Source organism: Podarcis erhardii (genome assembly GCF_964252035.2).
Source record: "Podarcis erhardii genome assembly, chromosome: 3".
In the NCBI taxonomy this organism is placed as follows: domain Eukaryota; kingdom Metazoa; phylum Chordata; class Lepidosauria; order Squamata; family Lacertidae; genus Podarcis; species Podarcis erhardii.
The window spans coordinates 72078180-72091665 of record NC_138507.1 but is presented as its reverse complement, the minus strand read 5'-3'; the positions used below and the strand labels follow the sequence as shown (position 1 = coordinate 72091665).

The 13486-nt window shown below is 43.6% G+C and overlaps 1 protein-coding gene across 1 annotated transcript in view; it reads right to left on the bottom strand.

The window, feature by feature from the left end:
* Positions 1-13486, bottom strand: part of LOC309338202 (uncharacterized protein) — a 115510-nt gene that overhangs the window by 83649 nt on the left and 18375 nt on the right. Inside the window, exon 3 of the mRNA XM_081855212.1 lies at positions 528-621. Coding sequence (XP_081711338.1) covers positions 528-621 — 94 coding nt within the window. The remainder of the gene's footprint in view (positions 1-527; positions 622-13486) is intronic.

The following is a 13486-nucleotide window of genomic DNA, read 5'->3' as shown; positions in this document are numbered from 1 at the left end:
CAAAGGCAGTGCCCATGAGGGGTTAAAACACTTGCTGTAAGCAAAGGAGGATTTTTTGGGGGGTGGGGGATGCAGTTGGAGGCTCTGGAATAAGGAAGCAATGGGAACAACAGTTCCTGAAGAGGAAATGGGACTTGCTCATTTGTTTGTTTATTGTTTCAGCAGTTTGTCTGATGTGTCTCATGTACTATCTGCATTCCCCAGCCTCCCACCCAGTTAATTATACAAGGGAAGTTCTGCTTCCTGCAGGGACCTCCTGGGTACTCTCCCATTGTTCACAGAGTTGACGCAGAATACTGTGACCGTAAAAAGGGCTGTTCGTTTATGAGGCTGTGAGAAACACTCCAGAGATTTCAAGCTCCGTGAATAGAACAGATGGTCTTATTGGCAAAGGCAAATTTCTAGACTAGTGATGCATCTAATAGGGTTCACCCCAAGAAAATCCCAATAAAAACATAAGGAGTTCAGATATATATCAGGTTGTGTTTTGTGTCTGCTTTCCCCCCTCTTCCTTCTCAAAAACAAACCTTGTACTGTGTTTACTTCTGGGCACCATATTTGAAACAGAATGTTGACAAACTGGAACGGATTCAGGAGTGAGCAAGGGTCTCCAAGATAAATCTGGAGAGAAAATGGAAATACTGACTTAACGAAAAGTTTCTGAACGGTGTTTAAAATGAGGAACAGCAATTGTTCATCCTTTCTGCAGAAGATGCTTCATTCTATTCCCATAGAACCATCCACAGGGCAAGGCAGTCCAGTTGTCGAAGTGTCAAAGAAGCCTCCTAGTGAACAGCTTGCTCTGACAAGGGATGGAAGTGCACTGAGGCCTTCTAAGTTTCTACTTAATCCATCTCTTCTAGACTCCCCCACCCTTGCCTTTTGGAGCACTAAAGGGCCCACTTTATGGCCTGAAGGTGGGGACTTCTCACAAGTTTCAGTGAAATAATAAACCATAGCATATAAATGAAAATAGAATAAATAATACTTCATGTAATTCACTTTTTAACATGAGATAGGAACACATAATAGATCCCCCCTCTCTCTATATATATGAGTGTGTATAGACATACTTAGTGCAGATATTTTTTCCTGCTTCTCCCTGCTTTTATCCATCTAATGACACAAATGCATGCTAGTTCATGCTGCTGATTTCCTCTCTCTTAGCTTCCTCTCACCCTGCTTCAGAAAGGCTTTCTGCTTTAAAGACAACAACAGTCAGTTGCTTGACATATTCATCCAGTTTAATATTCATTTGGCACTTTAAAACGGAGGAGAAGCCAATCTGCATGAGTTTGTTTTGTTTTTTGTAACTTGGAACACAGCCTTAGATGGGCAAGTGAGTGACATCATGATTGTCACATGGGACAACAAGTTAGCAGAGTCATCTTCTGCTGGAAACAGGAAGAAGTGGTTGCTTCTAAGTTCAATTGTCTGGGTAAGGACATGTGTCTGGCCAAAAAAGGATGAATATAGCTCTATAGCAGGCTCACTATTTCAGTCATCCTTGGCTAAATACACACTGTATTTTTCCTGTTCTTTTAAGGTAAGGAGGAAAGTGAAAAGTTATTAAAAGGGAACACTTTTCAAGAGTATGAACATGCATGTAGATCATTGTGTGAAGATTCTCATTTGGAATAATATATACCCTCGTGCTGTCCATGGCACTCTGTTAGATTAGAGTCAATTAATACTAACCACCTTTGTATGCCATCCCCATAATCTTGCCAGGAAACAGGTAGAGATGGCCTCTGGCATGGCTAGCTTTAAAATAGGACTATGCAAACTATGCATTTTGGGGGAATTGCAGAGAACAACCACCTGAGAAAACCACCATCATGAGCATGGTATCTCCCCTGCTAGGATTAGACAGATTCATGAAAGATAAGGCTATGGTGTACCCATACTGATGGAGGCAATATACCGCTGAATATCACCAGCTGGGGAGAGTGCTGATGCACACGGGTCATGTTTGTGGGCTTCACATTGTCATTGGGTTGACCACTGAGAACAGCATGTTGGACTAGATGAGCCTCTGGAGGGTTCTTCTTGTGTTAACTGAGCAGCCCCTTCTTAAATAGGGTCTGAAGGGTGGGGAAAAGTTTCATGATCTTCATCCCATCTTCAGCTGCTGCTTATATTTCCTTCTTAGAATCTGGGGCTCATGAACTCCCTACAACAGCCTTGTGACCAGTAGTTTAGGAATCTGACACTTTAATAGGAACATATCTGAAGATTTCAGGGTCTGAAAGGGTTGAGAATTTGCTTGTTTACTTTGTATAGAGGTGGGATCTTGAGTTTACACAGCTGCATCCTTCTTCCTCACTCCATACGCTCCAAATATTTCTCAGGAATCTGATTCCTGGGCCACATTTGTGGCACACACAGCCCCCCAACACAGAACAGACGAGCAGTTCAAACACAGCATGCTGTTGCATCTCAGTTCTCATGCAAAATCAACATCTACGACTGCTTTAGATTCCATTCAGGCCCTGTAGCAAATGACAATTAGGGGGTCTTCGAACTAGCACTATTTCCTCCTATCCCAATTCCAAAACTGATCTCTCCTTCTGAATGTATTTCTGCATTTCTGTAATATCAGTGTTCTGTCAGTATCCCTTTCAGTAGCAAACGTCAGTAATTTGTTACTTTTAATCAGTCCCTTTTGCTATTTCCTAGCAAACACATTCAGCAGATGAGCATCTGTCAAGGCTCACCGTGACGCAGGAGCCAAAATAAATGAAAGAGATGCAGTGTCTGTGTGGGGAAACAGCTCCCCTGCCCCTGGCCTCAAAGAAAGGGAAAGAAAGCAGGAAAAATCTGCAAAGGAAGGAAATCCAAAGAGCACTCCCAGCTGGACTGTGAAAAGTGTGCAGGAAAGCACACAGCCCACTTTGCCTACCAGCTTCAGACTTGAAATAGCAACTTTGTAAAGGGTGGGACTAACTGAAAGAAAAGCGAATGGAGAGTTTGTCCCTCAAAAAGGCTGTTGCATTTATTCAAGTGAGGATGATGAGGATTTTTGGCAGGGGATTTGGTTTTGCATTTGGACAGGAGGAAGGACCAGATGAACTTTGGTCCTTCCTAAATTTCTTCATGTTGTGTTGACAGACTTGCTCATCCCTTCTCGCCCCCTTCACGCACGTTTCAATGCTGAAACCAGCTATTTCCTGTCACAAAGTATAACTTATGCATAAAGGTTTGTCCCTTTGAAATTACCTATGTCATAATTTTAATTGATTGCATGCAATGTTAGGGGAAGGATAGTACCTCTGGTGGGGGGCATGTTGTGCTCCTTCTGGGGTAGTTTACCCACCTTCAGTCCCCACCCTGCACTGAGGTCTCACCTGTGACTCCTTGGTCAGCATGCGAGAGCAGCCACACCCCAGGAAATGGCCTTGACTAGCGGACTATGGCAGGGTAAGGGTACCCAATGGGTCTCAAACCTTTGGTGAGTTACAGACTTGTCCTGCATTTGAAGATTCTATGCTTCGAAAGGAGCTCCCCACATTGTAAAGTACAGTCAATCCACTCCTGTGTATCTTCCATGAAAAGAGACTTCTTTTTAAAAAAGCATTCTTTTCTATCAGTAGCCTTTTAAAATGAAAAATCAGATTAAAAAGTCATAAATTATCAAAATCAGAAGAAGAAAATAAGAAAAACCCTGCTGAATCGAGAAAAGGCTCATCTAGTCTAGCATCCTGTTCTCACAGTGACCGACTATGGGAAGCCTATGGGAAGCCTGCAAGATAGACATGAGTGTATCAGCACTCCCCCCTCCTGCAGTTCCCAGGAATACTGGGAATACAGGAATATTCAGAGGTATACTGCCTCCAACATGGTGAATAGAGCACAGCTATTTGCCATTGTTAGGGATGAGGGTGGCACTGTGGTCTAAACCACTGAGCCTCTTGGGCTGCTGATCGGAAGGTCAGCAGTTTGAATCCCCATGATGGGGTGAGCTCCCTTTGCTCTGTCCCAGCTCCTGCCAACCTAGCAGTTCAAAAGCATACCACTGCAAGTAGATAAATAGGTATCGCTGTGGCGGGAAGGTAAACAGCATTTTCATGTGCTCTGGCTTCTGTCAAGGTGTTCTGTTGTGGCAGAAGCGGTTTAGTCATGCTGGCCACATGACCTGGAAAGCTGTCTGCGGACAAACGCCAGCTCCTTCGCCCTGAAAGCAAGATGAGTGCTGCAACCCCATTGTCGCCTTTGAGTGGACTTAACCGTCCAGGGGTCCTTTACCTTATTTTCCGTCGTTAGCCACATCCTCCATGAATCTGTCTAATCCTCTTTTAAAAGTATTACAAGCTGGTGGCCATCACTGCTTCTTGTATGAGCAAATTTCATTATTTAACTATGCACTGTGTGAAGAAGCACTAGGGCAGTTTTATTTTCAATCCCTTTCCTAATGACCCTGAGCGTGGGACTCACCTTGTGCTGCATTGCACAAGCTTTCCAGTCCTAACAACTTTGTTTTCCCTTTTCCCCACCCAGCATTTTTGTCAACACAAATCCTCAGAAAGGAATTTAACAACGCCAAGAATCGTTGCTTTGGGAAACAGAGCGTGTACGCTTAACCTGGCCCAACCCAACATGTGTGTGTTCAAACGGGTAGATCAGTCCTGATTTTTTACAGATGTTTTCATCCAAACCGTACATAGAAGGATAATGAAAGGAAACAGGGAGTAAACAGAGTCGTGATAAATGATAGAACCACAATTAAGTCAGTCCTGTATGCAAATGCTTAACCATGGAAACAACATAGAATAGCTAGTTGTCACGGCATGTCAGGAGCTCAGGTCCAAAGACTCGCACGTACTAAAGAAGGCAAACAGGTAGCAGGCAGGTGGTACTCCGGCAGGAAAGAAGGCTGGAGACAGATGGACCAGAGAGGGAAGCAGTCAAGTAATCTGAAGGGCAACTGTTGCTGAGAGAGGGTGTGGAGTCGCTCTTCGAGCAGGTGTAAGAAACCTTCTAGGGCTCTCTATCTGGTCCATGTGATTTTCCTCAAGCCACTCCCCTCTCCCCTGGCAACACACCTCACTGGCCCTGCTTCCCACCCTCCTCAAGCCGTTTGGCCTGGCTAGAACTCTGATAGTACTTCTAGCTTACCTAGGTGGGGGACAAATTAAAACATTTTTTCTCCTTTGAGATCCCTTCAAGGTCGAAATCCAATATACTACAGTGTTCCAGAATCAATCTGTTTGAGCCAAAATTAGCAGTGCCTTTTAATCTCAAAAATGACTTTAAAAGTGAATATAGTCACATTAATTCATTCAGATTATTAAACCCAAATGTAAAGGTTAAATTGGCTCCCCTCCACTTCATTAAGATGATTTGTGTTAGAGTGCTCTGTACTAAACTTTGTACTTTAACAAATTCTAGCAAGTCACAAAAAATTGCAGTGTTTGTGTGGGCAGAGACGATTGGAGAGTAAAGGGGTTTGCAACATCTATCAAGGCAAAGAATATCACACAGCTTCTTAAATCCCCCTTTGTACCTTTCTGCACCAGATTCTTTGAACCCACCTAATGATTCTCAAGGCCAATCCCCTTTTAAAGTGCTGGCGTCTCCCCATCTCCTCTTCAAGATGTTGTGCTTCCCATCCCCATCAGCTGCTTCCAGTCCTAGTTCCTTCTTTCCAGAAGCATCTGTTATGCCTGAAATCCTTCTCTCTGCTCCTTTCAGTCATCTCTGTAACATGTAGATCTGCCATATTATGTGGACTGGATTATGTTGGCACTTTTCTCATGCAAGTGGTTCCAATGGAAGACCATTTCTCTCATTCTTCAAAGCTTTAATGACGTTGAAGGGCTCAGTTGCTGAAGATGGCACGTCCCTTACCCTCTATCCTCCATGATCTGGCATACCCAAGGACAGGCATCCCCAAACTCAGCCCTCCAGATGTTTGGGGACTACAATTCCCACCATCCCTGACCACTGGTCCTATTAGCTAGGCATGATGGGAGTTGTAGTCCCAAAACATCTAGAGGGCCGAGTTTGGGGATGCCTGCCCTAGGAGGACAGTTACTATGACCTGAACAGGTGTCCTATCTAATAGCACTGGTATTAAGAACACTGCAATACCCCCCCCCAACCTAGGAGGTATGGAGTTCTGGAAGTGCAGCAGCAGGAATCATTCAGTGTGCAACTTAAAGTCATTTAGTGTTAAAGTCATCTAAAGAGGGGGATGGGTGGAGTTGTTGCTTAGCAACCAGGAAGAGTGGCATGACCTTCACTGAGGTAGCATGTCTTCTGAATGGCTGTGTAGTTCTGAGGGAATCTTCTTTTGTATGGTTGGTCAAATGTCCTCATGCTATGTACAAGGCCTGATCTAAGATCTATGAAAGAGAAAGCCTCTCAGTTCTTCTAAAATTATACATTGTTTTTGTTCAGTTTGTCTGTTAAGTGTTTTCAAGACCTCTTTGGGCTCCATCTGTGTTATTTAAGTGACCTCGCTAACACTGAGTAGTTCCTCCCTGCCTTGATGAGAATAGTCATTCTTAAGGATAGGCATGGTCTATCAGTTTCTCCCTATTGTTCTCTATAGAGCACTCTCACCCCATTAGGACACACAGAAGCTGGTGCAGCAACAGAATCAAAACACTAGATTTCTTTGTGCAACCACCCTTTTCCTGTGCCTCAATCACCTTCTAGTCCATCTATCCCAAGGTGCTTCCACCACAACCAAGAAAACAGCAAAAGTGTGCAAAAGTATTTCAGAGACCAGCGCAAAGAAGCTGGGTAGTGAGATGTGCTGCTTGGGTTTCAGCCAAAGGTTGAGTTGAATGGAGAAAACTAATCCCTGCCACTGTGTTTGGCGGTATTTATAGAAGAGGTTCCTTTGTGTATTATTATCCATAGGGTGGAACAACAATATATACACAGATTAGAACTGCTCCAGCACATGCTCACAAGCTTGACAAATCCCAAGCCGTGTTCTCACATGGCCAAAAATGTCTGCATTGGATTACGATCAAAGGAGTTCCAAACCAACTGAGAAGGTCAAAAGGAGGGGGGGGATAGTTTCCACTTTCCAGCGTGGTTTGTATTCAGGTTTCATTCATGAATGTCCCAAATATGCTTGGCCTCTCTGTACCCGCCGGAGCATTTTGTTTTGGAGAACAGAGTGGCCCTCTCAGCTTCACGCTAACTCAGTTTGAATTGTGTTTTTCATCCTATCCATTGAAAATAAAATTCAGTTTTCGGAGTGCGAAAACAAGACAGAGAGAGAACACAGGGGAGGGATCAGGAATTAAGAAAAACCCTTGGAGTTATTTCAATTAATCTGGGTACTGAAGACCCCTAGGGAACTGCTCCTCTTAGAACTACTGAACTAGAACAGAGCATCTCAGGGGCTCAATTGCACATTAAAATAGCAGCCACACAGCAAAAGCCTTTTTCCTTCCCGGCTCATTCATCCTCACAAATGCACTGCAGCTGCGGGTGCCTTTTAGCTGCGAACAGGAGTTTAACCTGACAAATTTGATAAAAATGTGCGTTTGTGCCTTGGCAGAGGGAACACACACATAGGCCATTCCAGCCTCAAACACGCAATAATTCATGGAGCAGAAACACATCTCCAGGCCTGGCAGTGGTATTCCAAACTGGAGGGATGTCAAAGTTATGTATTCTTTATGCACGGAGGGGGTTGTATTATTATTATTCTTTTACATCTGGGCCAAATGTTTAAAAAGTAAATTCTTTAAAAAGACAAGGAAGGAAGGAAGGAAGGAAGGAAGGAAGGAAGGAAGGAAGGAAGGAAGGAAGGAAGGAAGGAAGGAAGGAAATATACGCAGCACTACAATAAAACCCAAGAGGGTGGATTTGACTTGGATATTTTAACCCATCTTTCCCTCAAAGGCTCAGGGCAGATAATCAAAATTAGGAACATGTTAAAGAGAGCAAAAGCAGCATGTTCAACAGATTCCTAATGTATTTCTTTTTTATTTGCAATGTTTATATGCTGCCATTGTGTCTGACCATGGGTCTCCAAGGCAATGGACAATCAGAGAAAATTAAAATACAACAAATATAAGACCTGGTGCTTTTGCTGTGATTCCTCCCCTGCAGGGGGTTTAACTCAATGACCCTTTGGGTCCCTTCCAGCTCTACAACTATATGATCCTGCACATGCACACATACATGGCAGTGGTGACTGAGAGGGCGTCTCTGGTGTGATTTGCTTTATTTAAGGCTTCTTCAGGGGTTGCTGAATGAGATCATGGTGAGCCCCACAGCTCAGGAAGGGGAGAAGAGCCAATATCAGGAAGGAGTTTTGCTTCAACTTGCAGGAAAGTGTCTAGGCCTCACCAACTCCAACCCCTTGCCTGGGCATACTTACTCAGACATGAGTCTGGTTGGCTTCAGTGGGCCTTATCCTCAGCTAAATGTGCATATAGCCATTGTGCCATGCAATCCTACTCAGAATGAGCTGCACTGAGTTCAAGGGACCTTCCTCCTGGATGGATGTATTTAGGACTGCAGCCTTAAACTGTGCTTTACAAAGGAGAAGGCCGACTGAGATCAGAATGAGGTTGGTGGGGCAATCCCCCATTTGCCCTAAAAGACCAGCTTCTACTGACTGTGAGCAACACACATGGAGCTTTTGAAGAGAGCGCTTGACAATCTTGAAGGAAGGACAACACAGGGGGGTGGCATTTAAAAAAAGAAAAAGCAAATGCCGTTTTTAATGGAAATCCACTGGCCAAAACAAGGAACTGACAATGCAAACAGAATCCATCCTGTGGGTATAGTGCTTGCCTCATCCTTCGGCCTGCTATCTTAACTCCTCATCATTGCCTGGAGCAAGAGCGTTGGGCTGTTTCACTGACATCAAGGCATCCCCTTGCATACTTGGCTTCCAACCTCCAGAGCATTGAGAAAGAGCCTAGAAGGCAACTTGCCAAGCTCAAGAGATCAGAGAAGCTAATCTATGGGTTTGCTTCGGCGGCAGGACTGTTAATTTCAGTGAGCGATATAGTAACTGATGCTTTACAATTAATTTTTGTTTCACCTGCCAAGCTTTGCTGGGGGATTTTATTTTACAAAATCTATAAGCAGGGAACATTGGCATTTCCTTTTGTACTACAGACATGAAAGAATTAAAGGATTCAAGATTGCAAAGCTTTTCATGAATAATTTAAGCAGGCCTTGCCACATATATTCACTTTGCTAGAGGTGGAAACAGACAACCACGAACCGTGCAATAACCGCTTAAAAACACACACCAAACCAGCCCTTTGCGCATGGCTCTGTCGCTGCATTGAGAGATAATCCTCTGTAGCCTTTAGCACCATCGTGGCCACATTTATTCCCAGAGCTCACTTCTCCATTCCAGCCAAGGAAAAACAGCCAAGGAGGATGCAGAGCAGGGCTGGTGCAGGCTGTGCCTCTGGAAGGTGCATGACTCGGGGGGGAGTCCAATTTGGCCCCATTTCCTGCCACAGTAGCGCCAAACACATTATAGCAAAGCAACTGTAGCTAGGCTGTATCTGTATTGTTGCAGATCCATGGAAAGAGTGTCAGCAAAAGGCATTCTCCTACCCAGGGCCATCTTAACCCAGGCGTGCAAGGGGTACGGGGCACCCGGGCACCAAATTCTGGGGGGCACCAGACGCCTGTTGCTGAAGCCACCTAAGCTCTTAACTATCTATCTGTTATGAAATAATATATACCTAGGTATTACCAAAATGTATACCTACTGTTTCACTAAAGAACTTTCAACTTTGTGCACTCGTTTATCAAAGACGCGCTGCGCCAGCAGTGGTGCTTGATAGACTCAACAACAGTACTTGTCATTAACTCTTGAAATTAACTCTTACATTAAAATATTATGTTACGTATTGTATTGAGCTGCTGTGCGGCAGTGGAGTCAGTGGCACCTTTGACACGACTGGTCTTTCTCCTAAGTAGGTGCCTAAACAATACTTATAAGTTGAAGTGTGGTGGTGGTGTATACTTAAGTATAAGTGTATTGTAAATAAATGAGCAAATAAAAAAGTTTTTTTCTTTTTCCTCCCTTCTTTCATAAACAAGAGATAAAGCGTAATCGTGGTGTCTGACATAAGCATAATAAAAGTTAATTTGGGAGCTAAACTAAATTTGGGGGCACTGGGCGGATCTTTGCACCCCGGTGGCGCATATGCTAAAGACAGAGCTGCTGCTACCTGCAATGGAGCCCAAATTGTGAGCCCTTTCCCCTGGGACAAAACTTCAAAAAAAAAATTGCAACACCATTCAGACACCAGTTTGTGCTTTCACCTACTTCCCTCTCCATGGTGGTGCCTGAAGCAGGTTGCTTCATTCTGCTGCTCAGTATGGCCAGAGAAAAATGTACCCCTTTTCTATATATGGTAACAATGCAGCCTAAAATATATGAACAAGGTGGATATATCCTATAGATATGATTGCTGAGGAAACTACTTTGATGGTATCCATGTGACAAGATGTCGGCTTCAGTCCACACTCTGCCGCATTGTCCCTCCTTCAGCAGATTCAATATTCACCCTGATCCTTCCCAGATCCATTAGATCTGCAGTGCCTGGACATGGAGACAAGTCCTGGAATCAGAAAGGCATTGTTGTTGTTGTTCCCTTCATCTTAGGATCTCAGGGTGCTTCACAAGGTCTTCTAGTGCTACAAGGCTAGGGAGGGAGTTGCTGCTCAGCACAGAGTAGCAACAAAATCTGTCAAATAAGACAACTGAATTTTTCAAAACTTAGGAATGTGTTGACATCAGCCTTTTAACTCAAACCAGTATTTATGCCAAGCTAGACATGTAAGAATGAAAATGTTTCAGAATTTTCACATTTTTTTATATACAAATTACAGGATTAGCTCAAACTGTTGCATAAAATCAATGGGCACAAGCCAGCGAAAGTGAATAGCTTTCAACTACTGTATTGATTTCAACAGAGACAATTTAAGCACTTGCTTAACGCTCCTGTTTAAAACAATGGGGTGCAATTGGCTGGATTATGCCCTTTAAAAAGGGAACATTTCAAACAGAACTTACTATTTTTCTGCAAAATGATTCTCAACTAAAATTTGAACTGATCCTGTAATTAAAGCATTACTTAAACTGAAATTCCAGCCTAACCTCCAGTCGTGTTCATGGGTGGCTGCAAGATACAGAGAAGTGGGTGGGTCCAAAGAAAACTGAACACTCTGCATTGCCATAAAAGGGATGAAAGAGAAAGATGCAGTGCATGCAACCTAAAGAATTTATCGTGTAGTTTTTAAATAAGATTCTTGTGGGTATTCACTTCGGACTATCCATCTGCAAAGGAAACCGGAGGAGAGAGCTGGTTTGGACAAAATGCTTCGCGTCACATAAAGGCTCCCAGGAACCAAGCCCATCCGTACACGACGTCTGAAGAGAGTGCAAGCACAGTAGATCAGCACAATGTAGACATAACAAATCCAGTAAAACGATATTGCTTTCTTTTGTTACTGTTCTTTCTCACTGCCAGCTTAATATGATAGGTTATGGCACTTGTCTGTGTGGGAGCTGGAGAGAAAATCTGTCACTTGGGCTTAAATGTCAGCTCCGATTTTATTTATTTTTATGACTACAGGGATATCTTTTTAACTCTTTCTGTGACAAAGTGAAATAGTGTTGCATTCTGCACCTCAGGCAGGTTCTCACTGTTTGGAGACCCATGCATGTTTTTGCTTAGCTACTTCATTCATTCCAGTAATCTCAGGAAGACAAAGAGGGTTTGCTGACCCTTGAGACATTCTATAGACCTGGTAGCAATGCGACTCCATAGGACATGGCAGTCCAGAGTGGTGTAAGAGCACTTCATTAATCCCAAAGGCAGCCAAGAGGCTGAGTTTGCTTCCCACTTGAGTAAAATCCTGGGCTTCAAAGAAAAGCAAGTGGCTGGCATATGCACTGCGTATATACCATGTTGTTTTGCATCAACTGCTTCTTTCTGTCTCTCTCGGAAAGAGCTGTGGATGTTTAGCTCAAAGGGAAAAAGACCACTGAGATGCAGAACAATAGCCATCTGAAGGGATGCCGCATAAATGGAGTAAATTTGTTTTCTGTGGTTCCAGAAGGTAGCACCTGAAATAACACGTTCAAATTGCAAGATGGGGAATTTGGAGTGTGTTTTTCATAGGTACTATGAACATCACACCCTCTGGTCATTTATATTCCCCTTCCCCCAGATCAGCCCACTCAGAGAGAGTGGTCAGAAAGAGAGATAGACTCTTCCAACTTCCACTCTAGGAATGTTTTAAGTAACCACCCTCACTACCTCATGACCAAGGGGGCAGTGAGGTAGAGGCTCAGAGGCTTCATGGGTGTCAGGGAAAGACCTCAAGAGTGCCATAGCATCCACAAGCACCACATTGCCACCAGGTCTATAGAATGCCTCAAGGGCCAGGAAACCCTCTTTGTCTTCACATAGCATCCATTAGCACCACCGTAGGGGCACTCAAGAATCTAACTCAAATTGAAAAATGAAGAATTCTGAAGCAGGTTGGGTTCTGTGGCTATACACTGCTCTTCCCTGTTCACAGATTAAGGAATCAAATCCTCTCTCCTTTATGTTACAGACCAACAGGCCTTGGGTGGTTACACGAGGAATCAGTGTGCCATTTGGCCTTCTCTCATGCTATGTGTGCCATGTATGTGTATTCATCATGAGGGGTAGAAATTTCCATGTCCATTGAGGCCTTCACATTACAAATTTCAGTCAAAGCCAATTTCAGTTTCACTTGTGAAGTCTAACTAATCCCACTATCCCACAAGGGCAGTGCTTTTCTTTAGGGGGATACTCAAGAGTATGCAGTACCGGCACCTTCGTGGTGAGTACCAGCACCTATTTTTCTAGCACTGCACAAGGGTATATGCCTGAGTACACAACTGGCTGCAATTGCAGAAGTGGCTCATATTGTTTCACTGCTTCTCATGCCATATCCAGCAAGGTCACAGAAGGATTTGGATCACAGTGCTGTGTCTGGTCTATTTTGTCTCATCCGCTGGAACCTTTGAGAATCTGAGTGAAGGGCTGTATGGAGAAACTGACGAAACTCATCTCTGTATGTAGCATTACTGGAAGAGCCAGGTAAAGGAAGAAGAAGAAAATAGAGACAATTTTTCTCTCTAATCTCTTTCACTTACAGTAGTCTTAAGTGTCACTTGCAACAATAGAAAGTAAACAGTTTTCTTACAGTAATGTGATTTTTCAAGTGAAGAGAGTTCTTTTAAAGCTTAACCCATAGATCACAAATCCAGACTAACAATGGTGCTTTGCAACATTTCCCCATTTAGCAAAGACAGGGCCACAGAGGTTAACACACTGCTGCAGTTTTTAAAAAGGAAAAGAAAGAAATGGGGACTGTTCTAAGAATAGAAAGAACAAGTATTGGCTTGGAGAACAGCCATGGGTTTGGGGGGCCTAAACAAAGTCCAAGTCCAAATCTTACCCCAACCTTAGCACTTGTGGCTTCCTTTACAGAGCTACAATCC